The sequence below is a fragment of the Arvicola amphibius genome, chromosome 10, assembly GCF_903992535.2.
Source record: "Arvicola amphibius chromosome 10, mArvAmp1.2, whole genome shotgun sequence".
Taxonomy (NCBI): domain Eukaryota; kingdom Metazoa; phylum Chordata; class Mammalia; order Rodentia; family Cricetidae; genus Arvicola; species Arvicola amphibius.
Window position 1 is genome coordinate 4,123,559 of NC_052056.1, and position 26,845 is coordinate 4,150,403.

The 26,845-nt window shown below is 47.3% G+C and overlaps 1 protein-coding gene across 4 annotated transcripts in view; it reads left to right on the forward strand.

The window, feature by feature from the left end:
• Hlcs (holocarboxylase synthetase) overlaps window positions 1-26,845 on the forward strand; it is a 164,652-nt gene that overhangs the window by 54,325 nt on the left and 83,482 nt on the right. For all 4 annotated transcript variants that reach the window (XM_038345707.1, XM_038345704.1, XM_038345708.1 and 1 more), the window contains one exon: window positions 6,067-6,338. In XM_038345707.1, coding sequence (XP_038201635.1) covers window positions 6,067-6,338 — 272 coding nt within the window. The remainder of the gene's footprint in view (window positions 1-6,066; window positions 6,339-26,845) is intronic.

Consider the following 26,845-nt stretch of genomic DNA (forward strand, 5'->3'; position numbering starts at 1 on the left):
ACTCACCTGGAGCTTGCCAGATAGGTGAGACCAGCCGGCCAGCACGCTCCAGGAATCTTTCCCTCTTCAGTGTTGAGATTTGAGATTTGAGTGTGTGCTGAGGGTGTACTACCACACCTAGCTTCTTTAAGGAGCTCTCTGGACTTGGGTTCTCAGTCTTGCAAGGCAAGTACTTTACCAAGTCCCTAGACTCTCAGCTTTTACCTCTATAAGAAACTGCTGGAGCTAGGCATAGTGTCTTGCGCCTTTAGTCCCGGTACTTGGGAGGCAGAAGCAAGCAGATCACTACAAGCTCATGACAAGCCTGGTCTACATAGAGATTTTTGGGCCAGCCAGAGCAGCATGGTGAGAGCAGCTAACATCATCATGGCCTTTTATAGTCTCAGAGAGCTCTGTTTGTTTCACATTTTACCAGCACATGGCAGTGTCAGAATTTGAGCTTCCACCATCTGATGTGTAGTGAATCTCACTGTGGTTGTTAATTTGCATTTCCCTGGGCAGCAAATGATGCTAAGCAAATATTTTCCCCATAGGCTTATTGCTTGTCTCTTGTTTTCTTTTGGACAATGTACACTCAGAAAATTTGCCCATGTTTTAAGTTATTTTCTTGTAATTTCAAAAGTTTAAAATGTATGTTCTAGATAAAACTTCTTTGTCTGACAATGTATTGAAAAGATTCCCTGGTTTGTTCTTTTTTCTTTAATATTCTCCTCTTCCCTCCTTTTCTTCTCTTCAGTGCTGAAGATCAAGCCCAGCACTGTGCACAGTCTGGGCAAGTGCTCTGCACTGAGCCAGGTCCCAAGCCCTTCTTGTTAATTCTTGGAGAATTGCTGGGACTGTTTATTCTTCCTTTTGGATCACCAGCTTTTGAAGTCTAGTGTTGTTGACAGAGGTTTCTGTCCCACCAGGTCCCATATCCATTTAGCCCCAAAGAAATACGCAGAGGTCTACATTAATTATAAACTGATTGGCCTAGTATCTCAGGCTTCTTATTAACTCTTATAACTTATATTAGCCCATAATTCTTGTCTGTATTAGCCACGTGGCTTGGTACCTTTTTCAGCGAGGCAATCACATCTTGCTTGCTCTGTGTCTGGCTTCCTCTCTATCTGGGTGATGACTTTAGACCAAATGTTTCTCTTCCCAGAATTCTCCTATTCTCCTTGCCCACCTCTACTTTCTGCCTGGTTGCCCCACCTATACTTCCTGTCTGGCTACTGGTCAATCGGCATTTATTTAAAATACAGTGACAGGGTACAGACCATTGTCCCACAACACTCCTCCCGCATTTTTTAAACAAGAACTCTGAATTGAATATTCTTTGTTTAGCTTTTTGTCCAGACCATTATTCATAACATCTTGTAACCAACACTTTAAACAAAGACAAATATCTATAATCCATTTTTGGAGAATGTGGACATAGGTTTCCAGACTACTTCCTGCTGATTGGGGGCACTGATAAACTTATGGGGACCTAAAGAAAATTTAAGATTATGGTCAAGTCCTGACTGGAAAATTCTGTGAGGCTTGATCATCTCAGCCAGCAGTCTTGAAACTGTTCTGGATGTAGAACTCAGAGGGAACCCCAACAGAGGTCCTCTGAAACGCTGGATCATCTGGGCCATCTGCTGCTATTGGAGATTTCTTAGAGGGTCTTTCTTGATCAAACCTGATTTTTCTTAATCTAGAATGAATCCACAGCCCCCCATTTCCTGACCCTGAGATTAAGAGTCTCATGCTCTACCGACTGAACTAGTGGGATCTCTCCCACCTAAAAATTCATCTATATTTTGTCCCATCTGAGAAATTATAATTATTTTTTGGTCCTGGAATTTGCTCTGTAGATCAGGCTGGCCTCAAACTCACAGAGATCCGCCTGCCTCTGCTTCCAGAATGTTGGGATTAAAGGCGTGCACCACCACCCAGCAAAATTATAAATCTTAAAAATCAGAAAGACATTGCTCCATTTTATTGATTTGATTGTATTTCTTGTACCTTTGTAAAATAATCAGTCAAATGCATGGTTCTGCCCTTCTGGACTTTGTCCTGCTTTAGTGTCCGTGTGTCTGTCAGTGCCACCGAGGCTGCACTACTGCAGATTTACAGTAAGCCTCGAAACAGGGAGTAAAGCCTCTACCTTCTTCCTTCCAAGATTCCTTAGGCCATTTTAAGTATTTCCTATTTCTGTATAAATTTTAAGTTGATTTCTATGAAAAAGCTTGCTTGTGCTCATATTTGATCCCCCGCCTTAACATTTTATTTATTTATTATTATCCTCTCTCTGTGTGCATAATAATGATGGGGTGTGTATATGTATGTACGTGCTTTTGCATGTATACACATGCAGTATGTGTGCAGAGGTCAGAGGACAACTTTGTGGATTTAGTCTTTTTTTCCTACCTTTACGTGGTCCCAGGCATTAATTAAACTCAGGTTGTCCTTCCTACTGAGCTGTCTCCCTGAGCCTGATCTCCCCATATTTGATAACATCCCAAGTATGACCTGTTAGCAAATCATGTAGCCTCTGTTGAGATCATGTTCTCACCATGTGTGCTGTCATGCCGGTTGAGGCATTGTGACCTCATTTCTGCTTCCATTTGCTTCTTCCCCTTTAGTGAGCTCAACCTAGAAGGAAGGGCAAGGACCTGGTGTCTTGGAGTTGGCTCCTCCTCCTGAAAGTTCTTAGGAGCTCCCCATTGCGTCCCACATGGGCTCCACCATCTCTCTGCTCCTCCACCTCCTCCTTCTCGGCCTCTCAGTTCTTCCAGACCCCGTCCCCTTCTGTGCTGTCTCCATAATGCTTCCCTGCTTGGACCATCTGTCCTGCTCCTCTGGAATCCTTTCTACATAATGCATACCAATGATATCATTGTAGTCAAGCATTGCGTGATGGCGGGAATGCGTTCTGGAAAATGTGTTGATTTATTCACTGTGGGAACATCATAGAACTCTGACATAAACCAGACAGCTGAGCCTGAGTGTGAATGGATCACACTGTAAAGCCTCCTTTCCATCCTTCCTCCCATCTTCCCTCCCATCCTCCCTCCCATCCTCCTCCCTCCTATCCTCCTCCCTCCCATCCTCCCTCCCAATATCCCTCTCATCCTCCCTCCTATCCTCCTCCCTCCCATCTTCCCTCCCTACCTCCCTCCTTCTTCCCATCTTTCCTATCCTCCCTTCTCCCTCCCTCCTTCCCTCCTCCCTTTCTTACTCTTTCTCTCCCAGGTCTTTCCTAATGTTGCCTGCTCAGTAAGATCACCCACCTTGAACTTCCAGTGGCTAGCTTCCAACATGCCCCTTTTCTCTGTCCCTTCCTTCCTTAAACCTCTTCTCTGTGGTTGGGTCTGTGAACTGTCTCACCTTGTGACCCCCATATCAGACGAAAAGCCCTTCAAGGTGACATGTTTGACTCCTGCTATGTCCTCAGAGGCCACAAGATGATCTGCCTGGGATATTTGCTGAACGGTTGACTGAATGAATAGGTGGCTAATGTATTTTAGTTGAATTTATTGCTCTATTTCATCACTTAAAAACAAAACAAACTTGATGCCCGTTCTTAACTCTGGAGGGGATTAGAGAAGAAAGCTGCAGAAGCCTTGCTGGTCTGTGTCCTCTGTGTAACAGATCATGCGGCCTTGTTGCTTCTGCCATGCTAGAGATAAATCATTTATACTGTGGCATATGTACATTTCTCAATGTTAAGAACATTTCCTATATTGTCACCATGTTTTCTCACGCCTATTTGAATGAATTTGTTACTTGTTATACATACTGCCCGTGGTCACATTACCCGATGATTCTTGTCTCCAGCTAGTTTATCCCAGCCAGACTCTGATAAAGAACCACTAACTGCGTTTCACCAGGTCCTTCTGCTTGTTTTTTGAGACATGGTCTTGCTATGTAGCCCAGGTTGCCCCCTAATTCTGTCTCAGCCTCTTGAGTGCCAGGGCTACAGATGTGCACATACACTTCCTGTCGGGGTCCGGTGGCAGCCCGGACCCTAAGTTATTTCTCTTGACCAGACCCCAGCATAAACTATCTCTCTCTGGACTGGCATGGAGGAGGCACAGGAATAAAGACACAACTCACATAGTTTTATCGGGAAGGGGATTCTCGGTCCCTCATGAAGTCCTGAGTTCACATCCTGAAGAATTCCTCTCACTTTATTTTCCAAACAGCTTTTATACCAAAACATAAACTGAGGGGGAAACACATTAGCATTCTGTCTCCTAGGTCACCAGGTGAATGGCTTTTAGTCACATCCACAACTACCTGTGCCTCTTCTATCACATCTTCCTGGTCTGTATGTTAGCCGTCACATAGGCTGAATTAGCATTTCTATCAGGCATCCTCCAAATTACAAAGAAAGGAGCAAAACAACATCCTTCCTGGATCTGTTTTGTGCAGGCCTCTTTGAAGAGATCTACACAGCTCTTGATAAGCCAACTTAGAGTAAGGCTTCTGGCCTTCGGTCATGGCGGGCCTCCTCCAAGCTTCGGAACTGCTCGAGACTCTGGGTCAAGCAATGTCTCTTCTGTTTTCACAGTTAGGACAAAATAAAGAGCTTTGGGTGACACATTGTTTGTCCTGTGGCTTCCCCTTGGCTGGTGATGATGTCTTTACACAAGGGCATTGTACCCCAGAGACGAAGATTATGTGCTCGTACAAGGGGCGCTTTTAGTTTGGAGACTTCTTAGAGTTTGTGTTCAGGAAGGATAGTGAATTCTCATGTGAGGCAAAAGTATAAAGATGTAAGGGTGAGCCTGGACGGTGGCTACGCATGCCCATAATCCCAGCACTCGGGAGGCAGAGGCAGGCAGATCTCTGTGAGTTTGAGGACAGCCTGGTTTACAGAGCGAGTTCCAGGACAGGCTCCAAAGCTACAGAGAAACTCTGTCTCGAAAAAACAAAACAAAGATGTGAAGGTGGTTTGTTTCCCCAGTCTCTGTAGAATGTGGAGCACTAGACAAACGGGGAGTCGAGAGCTGGACTTCAGGTGAGCTAGGGTGTAGCTGGGTTAGACTCGGCTTGTTTCCGTGGATCCTAGTTCATAATTCTTAAACTGTAAACACATTTAGTATTTTACTCTAATTTCTTTTAAAATCATTGAGTTCTCAGGGCTGGGTAATTTATAAAGAAACTAGTTTCTCAGTTTGGAGGTGGAGAATTTAAAGGGGTGTGTGTGTGCATGTATAAATGTGCGTGTGTGTGTGTATGTGGTGTGTATGCATGTATGTGTGTGTGGTGTATATGTTTATATGTGTGTGGTGTGTATGCATGTATGTGTGTGTGGTGTATATACGTGTGTGAGTGTGTGTGCAGTGTATATATGTGTATGTGTGTGTGGTATGTATGCATGTATGTGTGTGTGGTGTTTAGCATGTATGTGTGTGTGCAAATGTGTGTGCAGTGTGTGTGTATGTGTGTATATGGTGTGTATGCTTATATATGTGTGTATATGGTGTGTGTATGTGCGTGTGTGTGGTATATGTGTCCATGTGTCTGTGGTGTATATGTATGTATATGTGTGTGAGTTTGTTTGCAGTGTATATACATACATACATACATGTATGTGGGTGGGTGGGTGTCTCACTGAGTGAAGGCCTCTTTGCTGGTGAGAGGGGACTCTGCAGAGCCCATGGGGAATCCATGGCTGTCAGATGGCAAGAGGCCCATGAAAGTGGCTAACTTAGCTTTTATTACAGGCTGACCAACTTTCATAGTAATTAATTCACTTAGTAACCCAGCAATCCACTAATGGATTAAGCCATTTGAGGGGGCAGAGCTCCCTTGGCTCAGTGGTATCTCAGAAGTCTCATCCCAAAATGCCATTAACGTGTGAATTTGGGGATAAAGTTTCTAATGTATGGATTTGGGGAGACAGTTCAAACCATGGTGCTCAGACTAGTATACTGTGTGGTTTTAGGTGTTCAGAATATGTTAATCTGGTTCCTTAGTTTATGAAATAGGAAGTTCCTAAGTTACCCAGATGATATCTTTAGTAAGCTGCTATAGTTGGATTAAATGTCAAATCACAACCTCTTTCCCCCCCTTTTTATGACTTAGGAAATCCGGGATCCGTTCATGCAGTGGCTTGAGAGATGTGTGGATCCTGAAGGAATCATAAAGTCTAGCAAGCTCGCCCTGAGGTTCACTTCCTCTCACACGTCTGAAGTGGAGGTCTCTCCATCTTCTCTACCTGTGGTTACCAACCCCGAAGCCTTCTCATCAGAGCACTTTGACCTGGAGACATATCGCCAGAATCTGCAGACCACGTGGCTCGGAAAAGTAATTCTGTTTGCAGAGGTGACCACCACAACCATGAGTCTCCTGGATGGGTGAGTTCAAGTCAGATACTCGGCCTGGCCAAAGTGTCCGCTGATGTCTGTTCTCTGGCCCCAGTGCCAGGGGAGAGGGACTGATGCACCCATCTTCTGAGCACAGTCGGCAGACTCTGTCCTGTTCCCTGAGGGTTTGAGTCTTAGAAGGAGGAGCTAGAAGAGGACTTCGATTGGAGTCCGTGTTTTACGCATAGCTTTGGTGGCTGTCATTGTGCTTCCTTTAATTATTTTAAAAAATAGTGAGCTGGTAGCCGTGGTCAGGTGGCCGTGGTCAGGTGGCCGTGGTCAGGTGGCCGTGGTCAGGTGGCCATTTTCCTTTGTGCTGGGATGACCAGTGATGCACGTGTAATCTAGGATGTTAAGAGAGTGAAGTTGGAGACAGAGCGGGCGGGGTTAGAGGGAGCAAGTGGGAACCTGTGTTTTGAAAACTGCTGTTTCCTTCCTAGTAATTTCCCAAGCTCGCTCTAATCCCATATCTGAAATTTATTCTCGCTGTGAGCTTCCATTTTTACTTCTGTTCCTCTGTTTGAAGTTAAAACATGGAGAGCAGAAGAAAGGGGTATTTCTAAATGCCACATATTGTCCGTACTAATCAATACGCCTTTAGTTTATAAGACATTGGGTAGAAGACAGCGGAACTCAGAAAAGTGTCTTCCCTGTGCCTGGAACCAAAGTTGAAAACCACAGACGCCAGGAATCCCTGGGTTAGAGTTTCTAGGGTTTACCTGTAGGGATCACTACAGAGACATGTAATTCGGTGTACAGCAATGTCGTTGCCTTGTTCCAGTAGTATCTGGAATGCAGTTAACTGGTTGTTGTTGGTACAAAGTAATGGAGCGCTCCTGGCTCTTACACGGTTGGCGGAGGGGCAGTCATAGCGTGGGAAGTGTGTGGGGAACCAGCAGAAGGTGGTAGAGCAGGGGCACTGCTGTGGATGAGCTGGAACACATGTTAATTAATCTGTGTTGCTGTAGTTACTTTTTTTTTTTCAGCTTTATTTTCCCCAGAGAGAAAAGTATTTCTGCTTTCCTCAAGCAGTGAGGAGTCCTTCTCTGTCTTCTAGTCTGGTCTGTGCCAAGCACAGGCAGTTGGACGGCTCTGGTTGTTGTTGGTCCCTCTGCCAGGCAGGTTCTGATTGACAGTTGTTCTTCACCACTGTTCGTGTGGGCTCCTTCCCAGCACTCCCAGGGCAAGTCAGAAGTTCCCAGAGGCTGTAGCTGTTTTAGGAGGCGGCATCTGAACAGGTCTTCCTAGAGCCAGCAGGACACAGAGTCACTCGTGGGCTTCAAGTGACAGAGTGGGAAAGCCACACTTTCCCACTGTATTCCAAGAATGCAGCCAGAAGGGTTTCTGATGCTGGTGTGGTGGGCACAGGTCTCTGTCAGTCCATGTGGTAGAGCATCCCAAGGCAGCCTGCAGAAGGAAGAAGGGGTTATAGGAACTTAGGATCCAGAGGACTAGGAATCTGCCACCATCACCGCAGGGACATGGTGGCAGGCAGGCCTGTGTCCAGACAGCTGAGAGCTCACATCTCAAACAGAAAGCCAGAAGCAGGGTGTCAACTAGGGGTGTCACGTGGCTGTGAAACCTCAAAGCCTGCCTCCCTGCCCAGTGACTTCCTTCTTCCATCAAGGCCATGCCTCCTAGGCCTTCCCAAGCAAAGCCGCCAACTGGGGACCAAGTGTTCAAAAGCTGGAGACTATGGGAGACATTCGTTTGAACCACCACGGATCCTTACCACGCATCTCCTGGATACACAGGTGGTGCTCAGCTAGTGAATCAGACACTTCCCTTTCTAGACGTTTCTCTGCCCTGTGTCCGTGGTTCCTGCAATGCCATCATCATCTCTTGGTGCTTGGTGACCACCAGTAAAGAGTCGTATCGTCCAGTCATGGTGCAGAGCGTGCTGGATGGCAGGGGTGTGGCAGACAAAGCAGGCTGGGGGTGCGGTCCATGTGGACTCTTACTGGAAGTTACACATGGCCTTTGTGTTCCTGTCTCATGGCTAGGCCTCGTCACATCAAAGACATGAAACCGTATTGTTTTGAGATACAGAGATACAGAATCTCACCGAATGCAGAGCTTACTAATTTGACCAGGTTGGCTGGCCATCAGATCTCAGGGTCCGCCTGTCTGCACCCCTCCCCAACACCACATCACAGGTGTGCGCTGCCACACCCAACTTCTTCCTGTTGGTCCTGTAGAGCCAAACTCGGATCCTCTGTTTGTGTGGCACACACTTCACCAGCTGAGCCGTCTCCTCCCCCATGAGGTGTCTGTGGCTCCAGCTGAAGGCCAGGCTTCATTTCTCAAGAGGTGGGAAGATAGGTGGGGATGGCTGGACGTCTTCATGGAAGTGTTTCATTCTGTTAAGAGAGTAGCTGGGGACCTGCGCTGTGAATATGCCATAGCCCAGAATCCATGGGATTCAAAGTCACGGTGGAGAGGGGAGACAGTTCCTCTTCAGGAACGCTGGCTTTGCTTTGTTGTTTTCTGTTGTTAATCAGGAGATCTGGGGATCCTCATCCGACAAAAAGGCTTTGGCTTTTGTGCTAGTTATGACTTTCACTGCAGACCCCACTTAACCATCGTCTGTGGCAGGAGATGCTGGAGGTCTCATTTGGTCCCTGGGTGTGACACTGGGTTATCTGAGGTTAGGAAGCCCTTTCACCTTCTCCCCAATCCTATGGTTCTAGGAGCAGGAGCAATAGAAATTTGGAGGTTATTTGCTCATTAAAAGGGCGTGTCTCTCTCCTCCAAAAACAAAAAGTAAAAGCCTGATCAATGAGTGATCCTTTCCTGGTTCTTAGATTGGGACATTGGATCCAGTTCCCTGGGTTGGACAGGCATTTTCAGCCCTCATCCCCTGGCCCAGTCATTTTCTCTGGCATGGATATCATCCTGACCTTGAGATTTACCTACTTTTTTGTAAGAGGAGAGTCTTCTGGATGCCTCAGTCCGTGCTGCTGGCTCTGTGGGAGGTCAGAGGCCTTTATTTTTCTTTCTGTGCCATTTCCATGTTGAGTTAGCTCAGCTGTTGGGTTGGGCCCTAGGCTGTGTCTGGCCCAGCAACCCCCCGAGTGTTCTTGGTCACGTCCTACACCTGGACCAGGGAGCCGTCTGCATATGTGGTGCAGTATGGTGTGGCCGGGCCCAAGACTGTCACCATCGCTAGAGCAGCACCTCCAAGTGCTTGCTTCGTTGGTACACCTAGGGAGCCTGTGCATTCTGTTTCTTGGTAAGACTGGGGGGGGGGGGGCAGCCTGCTTGGGAGGACAGCTGAGGCCACAGAACCCTGGATCATGAGTCATTGTTAGTTTTGGAATTGTCTTTTCTTGGAGACACAGTGTCTTTTCTTGATTGACTCATGCCAAGTCTCTGTCAGATACTGAAATGAACATATGTGAAGTCCTCATGTGGGGAGCCAGCCAGACACTAACTGTGCATACGTGTGCGTGCTGAGTGGACTCGTTGAGAGTTGGCTATTTTTTTAATATAAATTATCTTATGTGCCGTGGTGTTTTGCCTGCATAAGTGTCTGTGTGAAGATGTCGGATCCTTTGCAACTGGAGTTACAGACAGTTGTGAACTGCCATGTGGGTGCTAGGAATTGAACCTGGGTCCTCTGGAAGAGCAGCCACTGTTCCTAACTGCTGAGCCATCTCTCCAGCCCCAGGTTGGCGATTTTTTATTTGTAAAGAATAATTCTGATTCTCTTATTTAATGTTTAATTACCACTGTTTAAATCCCTGGATTTTTCAGGCACATTTGCCTACAGCAATATATAGGATAAACCAGGCACTGTTTGACACTTCTCTTGCCTCGGGACATGTCCCCGAAGTGCATTCTGGTGACAGCAGTTCAGATGTGCTCCCATTTTTGGTCCCGAGGAAGGCATGACAGAGACAATGCAGGGTGACAGGCAGAGACAGTGGTCAGTGGCCCTTTTTTTGTGTGGTCACTGCTTACTGAGTGTTGCTTCTGCCATTATAAGGCTTCTAGTCAGTGGGGAAATGATGGGATTATGACAGAATGTCCTCCAGCTAGCTCTGGGACACTGGCAGTATCTTCTCCTTCAGCCGCACTCTCGTAGCTGTGAGGACAGTTCTCAGCAGACCTGACCCTGGCACCTTCATCAGCTTCATCTGACCTAGAGGTGTCCCCATGTCGGAGCTGCCACCAGCCATCCTGTTGTTTCCCAGTGCCCACCAGGACTTTCAGAGGACAGAAGTTTGGTGTCACAAGGAGACAGTTGACTCTGCCCCTAGCAGGAGGGAAAGCAAAGGAAAATTCCATGAGGGAGTCTTGAGAAACTGCTTTTGGATGGCATGTATAGAAACTCATGTCTGTAATCCCTGCACTGAGGAGGCTGAGGCAGGAGGATAGCCATGAATTCAAGGCTAGCCTAGGCTACATGGGTTCCAGGTCAGCCTGGGCTACAGAGTGAGACCTCATTTCCTAATTTTATATGATTTTGTTTTGTGGGGGCGGGGATCACATTAATGAGACTGGCCATAGCCATTTTGGGAAGAGTGTTAGCCCAGCTCCTCAGCCGTGGGCTTGCCCCTCTAGCCAGTCCTGACCTCTCCTCCCTTTCCCCTTCTGAATCTGCTCAGGAACTAGCTCCACTCTGTACCCTCCTCCCACGAAGTCCAAGCTTGAGAGGACAAAAATTGGGCTGGAACTAATTTAATGGCTGAGTGACCTCACAGTGGAGAAACAGCCGGATCCTAATAGGGGGCTTTGTCTCCATTCCCACCCTGGCTGGTAGCATGCCAGTCAAGAGTCAGGCGGGAGACACAGGTGGAAGCTATTAGCGCTGTCAGAAAGTTTGAAAAATTGATTCTGGAGGCCGAGCGAATAGATTGGAGCTGACAGTGTTGTCCTAAAGATTCTAGGGGAAAATCCTGCAGTTTAATTTGAAATCCCTTGATTATTCATTAGCTTTCCAGATGGCTTTTGTTGGTGTTTTACATATTAATGCCTGTACTGTGTTATCTGCGCTCTCTCAGTGTGCACACCGGTAATAGGCAGAGGGTAAACTTGTTGGTAAGTGTCCCAAATTAATGGGATATTAGTGTAATTGTGAAATAAAAGGGTTTTAAGAAGTTGATTGCTTTGGAATAATTAATGTGAGATTTTTAAAAAATGGGCCAATTTAGTACTTTAAAAGTGAAAATGATTGGCGAGTTTCCCCTCGTTTGAATGTTTACTTCTAAATTCAAGTTTAGGATATATAATTCCAGAGTTTGACTTCTACAGCGGTCACGACTGAAGGGTTATTCTGGCAAGTTTTCCAGGAATTTTATTTGGTTGGTCCAGTTCGACACCTGAATAAGTTAACCCTTCACATGCCAGTCTACTCAAATTGAGTTACTCTAGCGGCCTGTTTTTAGTATTTTCTAGGGTTGTTGATACATGTGTGTATTTGTGTTATGTGCATGTGCGTGCATGCGTGTATACATGTGAAGGCCAGAAGCTGACACAGTGTTTTCCTCAGTGGCACTCCACCTTTTTGGGGAGCGTGCGGGGTCTCTCACTGAGCCTGGAGTTTGTGGGATCAGCTAGGCTAAGTTGATCTGTGAGCTGCAAGGAGCCACTTGTCTCTGCCTCCCCAGCCCAGGATTTCCAACATAGGCTGCTTTTATGTGAGTGGGATCCAGACTCAGTTCCTCATGTCTGGGTGGCAAGCATGAAACCTACTAAGAATTTGAGAGGCGGGGCCCATTTCTTGCTGAGACAGTGACCGTTTTTTGGTGGTCCCAGTGTGTTCTGTTTAGGGACTTTTCGCTGGAATATGGACCTTCTAGGTTCCTCTCAAAAGTGTGGTGTCTTGGTGAGTTTGCACTGCTGTACCAAAAGAAGGCTCTGGACCAGGTTGATATGGATGAGACTTTGTTCCTTCCCTGGTGAAGACTGGAAGTGGGAGACCAGGGAGCCCTGGGGGCAGGTTCTGCCGAGGACCCTTTGGGTTGCACATGGCTGCCGTCCAGTGTAGCTAGTTTGGTGGAAATGGGTGAGAAGCCTCTTCAGAGCCTTGTATAAGGGCCCCAACCTCGTCCTCAAGGCTCAACCTTTGCAACCTCATCTTCTTCCAGGCCCCGCCTCCTCATACCGTCACTCTGGGGGTGAGCTGAGGTGGAGAGAGTGGAGACACACAATCCATTGCGCCATTTAATCTGAAGCAACCCGACCTTTACCGTACCAGAGAGTACAGATGAATGCAACCAGGAACACAGCAAACGCCAAAAGCTCCTGTTGAAGCTTTTCAAACCACAGTGTGGTCTTTAGATACTCTCAGTGATGGCAGCCTGAATCTCGAGGTAGTCAGACCTTCAGGCAGTTGCTGTGAAAGTGTCTGCGAGAACCGTGTACTTGTCATGGGCCCTCACTCCAGCACTCAGGATCTCTTCATTTGTGCTTATGGTGGCTAATGGGATGGGTCTGTTGTCTTGTTCCAGAATGTATTAGACCGGTAGGGTGGACATTGTGATGGGTCCCTTGTCTTGGAATAATGATTCCGGAATGAATTAGACTGGGTTGCCTCAACTTTTTCTACTCTGATCCCCTTTTCCCCATGGAATTTTTAACACATTCTGACTAAGGCACCAACATTTTGAGAGAAACCTAGAAGGTCAATTCCAATGGAATATCACCTAAATAAATATATTTAAGTATATAAAGTAGGTATGCAAATCAATCACTTACTAAATAAAAAATCATAAGGCAATTTATTTAAAACCAATTCTCCAGCACATGCATACCATTTAATACAAAAACTTTGCATATTAATGAGTTGCATGGACTTTTAATTTTTACATAAAGGCAAATTTTGGCTGAATATATGATACCGCCAGAAACAGATCCCCGTCCATATTTTTCACAGCTGACTGGGACTTCGGTTTTATGGTCATCAGTGCTGAGAGCAGTTTTGCTTAAATACAAAGAGACAGAAATATGTTCGGGGCCAGTTCAGAAATTGTTAGAAATTCGGTTCTAATTCCAAGTCAAAATTTATAGAACAATGTTTTTAAAGAAAACTCAATTCAAATAGAAAGTTTAAAACCAGACATTCTAACACAATCAAAAGACAGGCTAACTGGAGGCCTGGCATGATGATGGTTCAGTGGGGTGAAGCCGTTGCTTCCAAGCCTGAGAACTTACTACGCATTCTTGCATAATAAATAGTTAAATGTAATACTTAGTGTACACACACCACACGCACACACACACACACACACACACACACACACGCACGCACGCACGCGCACGTGCACGCGCACGCACATGCACACGCACACACATACACACGCGCACACACACATGCACACACACACACACACACACTAGTCTGGTACTTGCTGAGATATAAGGATAGCAGTAAATAGGGAAGTTCTGTTTTTCATAAATAAACCATCATGTTTCCATAAGAGTAGAAAAGTCTGCATGTACCGCTGCGATTCATAGCATGTGCTCACCCAGACCTGAGCCATGGTGTCGCAGGTAGCAGTTATTGGCATTGTCCGTATGGTGGCATGCACAGTGTGAAGTGGACATGTATGTTCAGAACCGTGGCTACCGTGACATTGCAGGATGCGACATGGTGAGTCCTTAGATTTTGAGTTTGTCTCAGTTTGCTGTATGTTTAGAAACCTTTTATTGTTGCCAAATTTTGTGTTGTTTCCATATGTCCAGACACAGTTGAAGAGCTGTGTGTTAGACCCCAAGAAACTGGGTGACTTTGTTCTTTCTTTCTCTGCATTGCGTACTTGGTAATTATTTGTTTGTTTTAATTTAAAGTTCAGCCACTCAGCTAATGCACACAAGCACCCGCTGTCTGTAGCTACCAGTTGCTGGGGTGAGGTCCTTCTCCTTAATCCCCAGAACTTGATGCGGTCCTACACTTGTAACCACGGCACTTTAAAGCGGAAGTAGTTCAAGATCACAGCTGCGTGGTGAGTTCAAGGCTAGCCTGCGCTACATGAGACCCTGTCTCACAGTGAAGGAAAGAAAGAAGCAAAAAGAAAGAAAAGAAGAGAAGCAATCAGTACAGATAACCTCAAGGATGTCTCTAGAATCTAACTCTTGTAGCTCAGGCTCAACTAGAGAAGAAAGATGAGGAGCTGGCTGCAGTTTAGAAGCGGCCAGAACCCTTTTGTGGCTAGAAATGTTCTCACTAGAGTCTGTAGGGTGCAAAGGAGTTAGTCCATAGCAACGGGGCCACGGCCTGATTTGGGCCAACCCAGGGCACACTTACCAGACATCTGGCTACGGTCAGGCACATCAGCCAGGGATGCTGAGCGCAGAGGAGGTCTCTGGCTACCTGGCCTGGGCTGAATCTCATGACTTTTCCCTGTGAAAATATCAGATTCATTGGCAGCCTTTTATACCCTTTCATAGCGCTCAGAAGTACAAGCGGGCAGTTCATGCGAGGCCTTCACAGGTGTCTGACTCGCAGGGGGAAGGCTGGTGAGTCGCGGTTTAAGCCATGTGTCTACGACTAAGACAAACGTGTTCCCCTTGGAGAGTACAGGCAACCACTTACTTGGAAACTGAAAAAAAAAAAAGCAAGACTTAGAGTATATATGTATTTGCTTTGAGTTTTTCTTTAATGTTTCCATGTTTTTTGACGAGACCGGGATCTGTATACTTGTGATCCTAGGTGGAAATGCGACTGTCTAACCAGCCTACAGACCCCCAAGTTCACCACGTGGTGAATGCTGGGACTAGGTCTACAAGCTGGATGTAGGGAAACACATGCGCTAAGGAAAGCTTCTCAGAAGTTGATTTATGGGTTAACATGAGTCCTAACTTGAAACATTTCAGATAGGTTTAGAATGGAGCGTTCCCGGAGGCGTGACCACTCACCTGTGTACACGTGGTGTGGACACAGGCTGAGCTCTGGGCAGACAAATGTGTTGTATTAAAACCCTGTAAATGTGTAAAGAAAAGATAACCGTAATACCGTGTTGGGTAATCAAGCAGATTGTTTTCCCTCCTGCTTGTTAAGCCTCCTTCCCTAGCTTCCGCCTCTTTGCTGGCTTTGCTTCGTGGCTTATTTAGAACTTTTGTTTTTCTTTCAAATAAAACACTTACCTGCTTTGGAGGCAAAGTGAGTAGCTCTCACCTCCCCCTGTAAAGCCTTTACACACCTTTGGGCTCAGAGAGGGCTGTTTCTGCATGAAGGGTGTTCCGTCACTTGGAGAGCGCAAAGTCACATTTTTTCTGCATTGCACAAGAAGTCATTCATCATTTTCATTTTTTGTTTGGCTCTCCCCAAAGAGTATTCAAATTAGTGAGAAGGAGAGTGATGAGGTCATTGGTTGGCAGAGGGGGGGTTTTCTTAGGACATGGGAAGGGTGTGGGGAGGGTCAAGAGGGGGAGGGAGGGGCTCGGAAAGGAAAGGTCTCCTCCTGCCTCTCTGCCTGTGGGCTCCAGGGGTCACCTGAATGCTAACAGAGTCCTCACAGTTGAAGTTGGGTAATGTGTGCGTGCAGCGTTGACCTAAAAATGAAAGTGCATTGTGGGTGGCTGTGTTAACAACCTGGAAACTTTGGGCTGCACCCTCTACCTCACGACCTTTGACAGTCTGGGATGCAAGGTGAATCTCCTAGCCTCTCTGGGCCAGTTTCCTTGTTTGTAAAATGAGAAGGTTGTGCTGCATATGTGGCATATTTTTTGGCAATCACCCACTTATCAAATGAGGTAGTTTGTAGGAGCCTCCAGTACAAGTGTCCTCAGGGGGCTTTCTCAACCTTAGGGCTTGAGTGTGGAACTGGAGCAGAAGACACTGAACTCTATCCAGCTGGACAGTCACCGTTGCCTGGCTTTCTCCTTTGACTCCATGCTCTGCTTGCAAAAGAGTTTAAGGCACTAGGGATCTCTCGATCTCTCTTTTAAGTCCTTTGTGCCTCCTGGAGATGCTGTCAGTATGGAACACGCCCTGCCCTGAGGATGTTCCATGTCATGGGAGAGCCACATGTGCATGCCTTATGTGTCACACATGTTCTTGACTTCTCCAGGGTTGCAGTAGTGGTGGGTGACTAGAACTCCCTCTGGCATCCAGGGAATTCTGGGTAGGTTCCGTATCCCTGTCGTGCTAAGTGCCACGGTCATGGGTAGGCGTGAGGAGCAATTGTCTAGGTGAGTGTTTAATTGTGTCCTCTTGGAGTTAAGTGACATCCAAGAGGAAACTCTGTCCTGGGTTCACTTCCAAGCCAGACTGTGGAGGGGAGGGATAGGGAGCTGGGAGAGCCTGGCATGGTAGTACATACCTGTAATCCCAGCTTTGGGGAGGTAGAGGCAGGGAGATTAGCAGTTCAAGGTCATGTTCAGCTACACAGCAGGTTTTGAGACAAGCTTGGAATGTGTGAGACCCTGTCTCAATAAACAGCCCACCAAGGACACAAACTGAGGGAGTGGATGAGACCCTGCTGAGAACACAGCTGCCTTGGGAGTCGTCCCTTGGTCCAAAGACCCACGCAGAGGCTTAGGAAGAGCGGGAGGGTGGAGGGAGGGGAAGTATCAGGGCGGAGTGCACCCCGGTGAGGTATTACTAGCATCTTAGACCGTGGAGCTCCCTCAAAGCTTGCTTGACTGGTTGGCATGTATCATCTAGGTTCCGCCTGGCATTAGTCCTTTCTCCTCATCTTGATCAGTGGTGCATTATCTTTGCAAAAGGAACACAAAACAAAACCTAATTTGACTCTTAGCATTCATTTATGTCCGTGGAGGAGGTTCAAGAAGCTGAGGTGTTGAGAGCCATGATTGTGGACCTCAGGCGAGACCCTGTGCTTGTCTAGAAACTCCACAGAGTGCTCGCAAGGCCCTGGCTTTAGGCTCCTCTTTCCGTGCCTTTCTGTTCCTTTCCCAGTGCCTGCTGACTGCTGAACATCTGCAGGGACCTTGGTGGAATCGAGGCCAAGAGACCACAGCAGCACCTACCTCGAGTTGCTGCTTCCCAGAGCACAACTGCAAAAGCAGGTTCTCTCCAGCATGGCATTGTCACGTGTGGCGAACTTGGCACCTCCGTGTCCCACAGCATGGCATTGTCACGTGTGGCGGACTTGGCACCTCCCGTGTCCCACAGCATGGCATTGTCACGTGTGGCGGACTTGGCACCTCCCGTGTCCCGCAGCATGGCATTGTCACGTGTGGCGGACTTGGCACCTCCCGTGTCCCGCAGCATGGCACTGTCACGTGTGGTGGACTTGGCACCTCCCGTGTCCCACAGCATGGCACTGTCACGTGTGGTGGACTTGGCACTTCCCATCTTAGATCTGAAAGACCAGCCACCCACTGCAGTCAGAGGTTCCCCCCCCCCCCCCCCCCCCAGTGCTCTGGGCAGCCACATCAAGTCTCTTCTGTCACAGGCTCCAGTAACAAACACTGAGCTCATGACAGCCCCGTGTCTCTAAATGGGTTTTATAGACCCATCCCGTTCCATGGTGGAAATCTGACCATGACTCCAAATAGAAAACAAAAACAAAAACTTAAGTCTGTCCCAAGTAATTGTGGAGTCTTAGTTTAAAAATAAAGACTTTCTTATCCCATCCAGTCTGTTTTCTAAGCATTTCGGTCTTAGTGGGGCAGGCTGTTTGTTCTTCTGTGCCATTGTCTGTAATGTGGATACTAACACTGGTGAGCTATTTCTAAGCCCTCCACTGTGTGCAGGCACCAGCCCCATTCCTGCCCCACAGCACTCTCTCGGTCTGGTGAGCAGCAACTATGGTAGGACATTTCTAGTTACTATGACTCGCTGCGAGAGTTGGGGCTGCCTTTCCTGTAGCTCTCTTGCACTCCCAGTGACCCTTCAAAGGTCAGCCGCTGTGAATATAATTCTATAGTCTCTCTCTCATCTTCTGTGTACTTGAAAATAGAGCTGAAATAATGATCAGATTTTAAAAAATAAACAGAGTACCCGGGACCTGTGGGGTGATGTGAAAATGTCTAATACATGTATAATCAGAGATCCAGGAGGACAAGAGGGAGAAAAAAATATTTGAAGAAATAATAGCCAGATGTTCCCTCAGTTTGGCAAAAGACGTAAATTTACAAGTTCGAGAAGTTCAGTTAACCGAAGAAAGGTAAATACAATGAAATGCACCTAGGCACACCACGCCACTGCCAAAGCCCCAAATCACAAAGAAATATGTCAGTCAGTCGGAGGAAGCCAGAAACATGTCCTTCATGTACAGGAGAATGGGGTGGCCTTCTCCTCAGAGGCGCAGACTACAGAAGACGGTGTTTACAGGGGCAGAACTGTGTTTTTAGAGAGCTCAAAGAAAACACAGCTGTCAATCCAGACTGCACACGCCGAACATGCTTCTGCGGTGAAGACCTTGCCGTGGTGCAGGTGCCCTGGAAGGATATCCGAGAATCCGCACACCAGAGGGAAATGAGGTGGTGGGATGGCTTGTGGAGCCCAGCCAGTGGCGCTGTCTTGGATGCTGAGAACCCTCAGGAGGTGAGGCTACTGGGAGGAGTGGGCAGTGAGGGCTTCAGGACGATAACCTGGACCTACTTAATTCAGTGCTGTGCTTTCTGGCTGACAAAATGTCATCAGCTGCCCACATCTGCTACCCCTGCCCCCACCCCGTGATGGACTGGACCCTCAAGCCCTGGCCAAGCAAACCCTTCCTCCTTCAGTTGCTTCTGTGATTTTTATTTTTGTCATAACAGTGAGAAAAGTCACTCATCCTGAAGACTGGGTGAATTCTGCCTAATTTCTTAAGCATGTTGTGGGCATCCGCCTGAATCGAAGCTTCCACTGCCATCTTGGGCAGTCTGCATGTAGATGTAGTGCCCATGGCAGCTGCAGCCTCCAGGGCAGGGGAGCTGGGAAATCAGCCATGGCTGCATGGCACAGTAGTCATGCTAAGAGGAAGTGTGAGTTAGGAATGAATGCTGTCAGCCCTATGGTAGTCATGGAAACCGGGAGAGAAAAGATGCAGTTAGAAACCAAGCTGAGGCGCTGGAGAGATGGCTCAGAGTTAGGAGCACTTGTTGCTCCTGCAGAGGACCCAGGTTCAGTTCCCAGTACCCACGTGGTGACTCAAAACCATTTATAACTCCAGTTCCAGGGAACCACATTCCCTCTTCTGACATACGTGGCCACCAGGGATGTATGTGGTTTGGGTTCCTTCAGTAGGTCTTGTCACTAGATCGGTGACCCATACTCAGTTATTTTCCTACATAGAGCCTATATCCAGACCTTCTAGACATAGCGGATAAACTGTAGTGAATATTTACAACGGAACTGTAAACAGAAAAACAACTGGGCCAGCAAGATGGCTCAGTGGCTTAAAGTGCTTACTGTGGGCAACTGGAGTTCAGTCTCAGGGACCTACATGGTAGAAGGAAAGAATTGATTCTCGAAAGTTCTTGTCTGTTGTCCACATACATGCCACAACCTGCACACACCCATACATGTCACACACACACATGTACACACACAGAGAGAGTAATACATGCGATGAAAAGAAGATTACTCAGCAATCAAGGTTCAAGCTGATTCATACATCGGTGTGTGTGAATCCATAAACTTCGGGCAGAGGGAAAGAAACTGTGCACAGCCTGTGCTGCTGTTCTGTTGTGTCAAGTTCTGGGACAGGCGGGAAGGAGCCGCAGCGGGTTGGCTGTGGAGCAGAGGAAGGGCGGAAGGGGCACGAGCCATCTCCCGAGGCTTCTCTTGGGTCTCTTAGGTTCTGCTATCCCAGTGTGCCATGTGCCCGAGCCCAGCAGACCGGGAACAGCTCAGACAGCCAGTGTGACATAAAAGCTAAAATACGGGGCCGAAGCTGATGACGTGGAGACTGACGTAGAGGAGTTGTCTGTGGTTCTGCTGAGATGGGTAAGGTGGTAAGATGACGGACGGACAGATGGACGATTTGATGTTCACTAAAGCAAGTATTTAGAATACAGGTGGTAAAATCTAGGTGGCCCGCATAGGGGTGCTCATGCCAAAATTCAACCTTCCTGTAATATGCCAGTGTTTTTATAACGAGCAAATCACCATGGAGGTGTTTCTTTTTTTTAAAGTAGCAGTGATAGTATAGTTAAAATAGATTAAAATTTAAAAATGAATTTGGGTAAACTTTTGGTCACCCTCCTTTGTCTCTAAAAGCTGCTTCATGGAGAGAGATGCATGGCAACTCATACACACGTGTGGTGTGCTCTCTCGCTCCCTCTCCTGTGTTCAGCCTTCTCTCCTTCCTTGAAGAAAACAGTGTATGTTCTATGAGAAGCATGAAGCCAAGCTGAAGTGTTGCTTCTGGTGACTTCCTCAGGTCTTAGGGGCCCTAAGTACTCAAGTTTAAAACAAAAACCTCAGTCTGTATTCTCGCGCTCTGAAAACCCAGGGGTCTAATTTCTCTTTATTTATGCCCCTAGTGAAAATATTTTAAAAATCTAAATTTGTATGCACATAAAGTTTTCATTTCTCACACCTCATATGACGCTGCCTCCTGTCACGGCCTTTACAAGTGTGTGCGGAATAGGAGGTTCCCCGCCGGGCACCTGGCTGCTCTCCGGGTCGCCGTAAAATATTCTCTACCTCACGTTAAAAAAAAAAAAAAGATACAATTAGCAGTGTTCTCGTTATTGAAAATACTCTCATTAATGTATATTCTGATGTAATTTTATTTCATAATCCCTCAAAAGAGCCTCTGGAGGGAAGTGGGGTTCAGACCCAAGCTTTTCCTCCTTTCTCCGTGCTTTTCCTAGGCCCCCACCCCTGAGCTTCAAACTGCCAGGTGCGGTCTCTCCTAGCCTTGCTGTCTCCCATGAGAGCTGATTTTGAGGTAATTTTCCTCTGGTGATGTTTGTGTGTTAAAGTGCCCTCCTCTTTGCCTCAGTGACTCTTGTGAGAGGGATTTCTCAGGACTGAGGAGATCTTCAACCCTCCAGTATGACTGAAGCCAGTTCTTCTCGTTTACCCTGTTTTTGAATTAGTAATTAGCCGGTAGCTTGTATTTAAGATGTGAGAAAGGAGATGGGAGAGATGGCTCAGTGGGTAAAGCCGTGGCCAGGCAAATGTGAGGCCCTGGGTTCAGATCCCCAGCTTTCATGTAAAAAGTCAGGTGTCCTGGGAGGCGGAGACAGGGGGGATCTCTGGAGCTTGCTGGCCAGCCTGGCTAGCCAAATTGTGAGCTCTGGGTAAAAATTAAAATAAAACACGACATAATAGAGAGCCATTGAGGAAGCCACGTGACATTCACATGTTCTGCTCTTGTGTATACACTCTCACGAACATGTATCACACACACACATACACACACACACACACACACACACACACACACACACACGGTGCACATGAATGAAGAAGCATGAGTTAGTAATAGCGGCCAGGAGGTGACAACATTCATCTTGCCTATGAGTGAGTTCTTCTGTGTGCTAAGTGTGCCCTTCCTTCCTCCCCCACAACTACGTTCTCCCTAAAGCCTGGGTGAGGGAGGTGGTCCTTCTGCAAGGGGCTCCATACCAGGGCAGCAGGCCCCGCTCCGACTAGTATCGCTGGGGCCAGAAGCAAAAGCAGCCCGGCCTCCTGCTGACAGTCCTTCAGTATCAATTTCTGAAGTCTCTTAAGTAGAAACACACATGCTGTGGTGTGGAGTTAATTTTAAAGTCGTGATAAAACAACTTTTCAGATTCTTTGCAGTCCCGGGTACCGTAACTAGGGCCCCTGGGTGCTGTTGTGAATGCTGCTTTCTCAGGTTCCTTTCCCACCGCACTCCCCAAAGCTGCTTAAGCAGCGGCACTTTAGGCCTTTCTGTTAATAGACCCACCCCCACATTGCAGAATTAAGAAAAAATAAAAAATAAAAGTGACTCTACATAGAAGGCCTCAGTCCCGGCTTTTTAAGGTCAGGGCTTAGGTTGGACCCTTGGGTGGGACGAAAAGTCGGAGAGTCTGGTGTAAGCCACATGTTGTAAGCCTGCGACTAAGGATCCTGGAGCTGGCGCGCTTAAAATGGAGGATTAACGAATCGCGGCTGTGGAGGCCGAACAGAGGTCCTCACAAGGCAGATGCCGGACCAGGCCAAGCATCATCGGGGTGCCGGTAAGACTGTTCCAGTACCACAAGGCCTCCACATCATGCTTTGTGTTCTCCTGGGACGTTTTGAGATTCAGAGACATTTTGAAAATGCAAAATGCAGGGGTATAGGGGTCACCTCAGGAATGGAATGAGATTTGAAAGTGAAAATGTTTTTAAAATTATGTGGCGATTGGGGGGGGCGCATGCCACGGCACAAGCGGTAAGGCGAGAGAAGGGCTTCGTAGGTTGGCTCTCTCCTAGCTGTGCATGGGTTCCAGCGACCAAACTCAGGTGACCACTCTTTACCCGCTGAGCCATATCCTAGCCCCCACGTCTTTCTGGCGTGGGCAAAAGAATATTTATCTAAAATTAAGCTTCTTTCTTTTATAAAGTTGATTAATTTAAAAAAAGCAACCTTTAGCTATGTATTTGTGCCCACTGAATCTCTTAGCCAAGACCAGGAAGGCTGAGCTCAGGCCCCGCCTATCCGATGTTGTGACGTCACTGGAAGCCGCGGAAGCTCAGAGAGAGTTTGGCTGCTCTGTGCTTCCTGTCCTCAGGGTAACAACCCTCCCCCGCCCCCCCCCCCCCCCCACACACTGGTCCTACCCGAGAGTTCAGCTGCTATGTGCTTCCGGTTCTCGGGGTAACCCCCCCACTGGTCCTACCTGATGTTGTGACGTCACTGGAAGCCCTGGAAACTAGGAGAGAGTTTGGCTGCTCTGTGCTTCTGTTCCTCAGAGTGGACCCGACACCACTGGCCCTCTACCCCATGTCCTGTCCCAGCCCAGGGCTCTTTCCTAGACTTCAGTGTGTGCACCGTGGGCTCTGGAAACCTGGAAGTGGCGGTGCACTGCCAAGCACCTATGGCAGCCTGGCAGAGGCCAAGTTCCTTGGTTGTTCTGGAGTGTGAGTGACAGGCAGGAAGTCTTTCCCGCAACAGCTTTTATTTGGGATATTATTTTCTTTACACTTTAGGAATTCTCTGGAATATACATCAGAGCCAAAACAGAAGCTTAATGAAAGCCTTAGAGGAACTATGAATTTAGAACTCAAATCGTCAAGACCTCTGTGTTATAGGTTTGTTGTTTAACACAGGAGCGTATTTTCTTTTCATGGAATAAAGACTGTAACTAATGTTGAAGTACACCCTTGTTCTTTTCTCCTCTTTGTCTCTGCCCTTCCTGTTTATCCTTCTTGCCTCCTCAGCCACTCCTGGGAGATGTGTCTGCCTTTCTTAGCGTTTCTGCCTGGTACTGTGTGTAAACTACGTGGTCTTGCACGTTGCTCTATTAGGATAAGAGACTAAATTGCCGTAGCCACATATCCATCAACAATTTGTTTCTATTTATTTAGTCCTTTACTAAGTTTTCGTTGGGGATCGAACCCATGGCCTTGAATGTGCTAGGAAGGTTCTCTGCTACTGAGCTATACAAGAGGCTGAGAAGCCTCTTTTAAATGTTTTGGGCAGGGTCTTGTCAAGTTGCCCAGGCAACCTCAGAAGTAGCTGGTGTCCCAGGTGTGCGCCAGCACGCTCAGTTAGCAGTTCACCTTTGAACTCTAGAGCCTGGGATGTCACTCAGGCAGCGCTCACTCACCTTGCCTGTGGAAGCTTCTGTTCAATCCCCAGGTTCACAGAGAGACTGGGAAGGGAAGTTAGTTTCGTTCCGTGGGACAGCCCTGCCTTCTGGGCCACGGTGTCCCTTGTGGCCATTTATGGACCCAGGCTGTGAGGGTGGCTCTGCAGGTCAGCATAGTTCTAGCCAGCAGGTACGACAAGAGTGGAAATAGAGCCTCAGCCAGTGGGAGTATCTGGTCCCAGCCAGCCAGGTTCAAAGGAGAGTTCAGGGACACTGTCCTGATGGAATCCTGTTACGGGGGTGGCAATGGGGGCACAGGTGGACTTCCGTCTTTGCTGCTGCATGATGTGCACGTCAGCTGTGTGTTTTATGTTGTAGTATGTCAACACAGCTTGTCCTCTTAGCCATTGCAAGCTGAACCACATGCACACTCTCCTTCCATGAGAGTTTCCACCATTCTGATGTTACAGTCAGCGCTTCTGTCCTTGGGCATGGGTGTAGAGCCGTGTTCCTGTGGGCACTGGGCTAGCTGGGGTGTGGTTTCATGGCTGATAGCTGTTGTGGTCCTGCTCTTAGGCTGAGAGTGTTCCAGGTTGTACTCCAGCCCTTGTGATGGAGAGGAGCCTTTACCCTGCAAAGGTCCATGACTGCTTTTGTGTTTTAATGACGACGACAGGGGGCATAACCATTCTCTTCCTCAACTCTCTAAAACTGAAAACGTGAGCTCTAGCTTGGAGCCCCTTGGGGAGATGGTTATTATTGAATAGATTCATTAGGGCAGAAAACTGTTTCAGAACTGCTTGTTTTATAGCCAGCTCCAACTACTAATTTATTTCTACTTAGCCCTTGTTTCGTATCGGTTTCCAGTCCGTAGCTCAAGATGATAAAAGATGAAACTGAATTATTTAAAGGAAATGAAAGTTACCTTTTGATTTAGAAGCAGCGGCCCTGGAGCCCGATAGCTTTAAGGAGTGTAGGATGGAAGGAACGCCATCCGGGTGTTTTTACTAGGGATCTGCTCGTCATGGAAAGCCATGGGAACGAGCAGGACCCGCCTGGAGGATGGAGCGCAGCAACTTACGGCTGAACTTGTGTCAGGCGTGGTCATGATGGACCAGGCAGACAGCGATGCCATCTTGTAGACTTGCCTTATAGCAACATCCCGGGAAGTGTAACAGGGCAGTCTCCTCTCTGGTTTCAAGGGAGTGTTTATAGTCCTGCACGGAGGCCAGAGAGATGGATCAGCTGCTAAGACCTTGTTATCACGAGGACCAGGGTTCAGATCCCAGGATGTTGGGCAGATCACAAACTGCTCCAAGGGACCTGGTGCCTTATTCTGGCCTCTCTGGGCCTCCATATACACAAGTGGCTAAATAGTCTTTCTCTCTCTTTCTCTCTCTCTGTCTCTCTCTCTCTCACACACACACACATACACACACACATATACACACAGACATGCACACACACAAATCTAAAAAAATATTTATAATCACATACATGTATTAAAATATTTTTTCCCTTACATATATCTTCCTTCTAGGTCTAGATTTCATTTTTGAAAAATAAAATGGCTTTAATCCTATGGTATCAAAGTAGTCTTCAGTATCCCCCCCCCACACACAGTCCAGAAACTGAAAAGGATTAGTGCTTCACACTCTCAACCAAACTAATTTCACCCAGATTGAAAGGCTGTAAAGTTTATGCAACTCAGGCTCCCAAAGCAGGACAGCAATGCAGATCCAGGAAGCTGGGAGTTGGGAGGTTCTTTCCCCTTCCAGAAGAGGAGAGCAGTCTGAAGCTTCATTGAATGGAACTATGAAAAAGGTTGAGTATTATTTTACAATAATTTTAGACTTTCATGACTGAAATTGAACACGGCAGTTTTAAAGGTATATTTTTACTTGAACTTTTACAAGCTTGGGACATGCTTTTATTAAAAACTCGGACTCAGCACCTTCTATGGAGTACAATACCAGATGTGAGACACGAGGGGGACCGTGGGGCCACCTGCTTACTGTGTATTAAAAACTTGTGTGGTAGCTGATGTCATACGAAGTGCGTATGATGGGGAATAATTTTGAGTTATTAGACCATATCAGAACATCAAGGGTCACTGCTGGTGGAATGTTCAGAATTTTCTATCACATTTTACTGTTTGTTTGGAAAAACCACGGTTGGAGTGATGGCCCTTCTCCTAAAAACGAGGGAGGAAAACCCCAGCAGCAATGAAAAGAGAACCAGAGAGTGCAGAGGTGCTGTGGCTGCATTTAGCCGGGAGTAAGACCATGTGAGGGCCAGAGCTCTAGCGTGATGGACTCCCTAGGGCTGAGCCGCAGTGTAATTCATCAAGCCTTCTTCAGCAGCTCCACTCATTTCATCTCTTTCTAACCCTGCTCATTATCTCTTTCCACCTCGCTTCTTTGCTGCTTCGTTGGCCTTGCTCAACTCTGTAAAACGAAGCTTTGCTTTCAAGGTCCGCTCATCGTGGTAGACCAGAAGTCTGCCTTGGTGTAGCTCTTTGAGCTAGAGTATCCTGAAGCATGTGAGAGTGTTAAAAGTTCTCACGCCCTCAGCCTCCACATGGACGCCCTCCTGTAATGCTTGTGCACACAGCAGCTTGCTTGATCCTCCCACTCCCCACTCACCCCTTTTTGCCCATTCATAATCTTTCTGTCCTGGCTTCTCTGAATGGAGCAACATCCAGGTGTCACATAAAGAGGTTGTGGGAAATACTGACGTAAGAAAGCATAGGACACTGAGTGCCAATTCCTCTTGCTCATTAGATAGGGTTTTGTTTTTCTACTTAGGACAAATTGGAAGAGGATTTAGACCATCTGTCACATGACAGATCATTTTAAAAGACTCAGGTGACAGATATGGGTACGA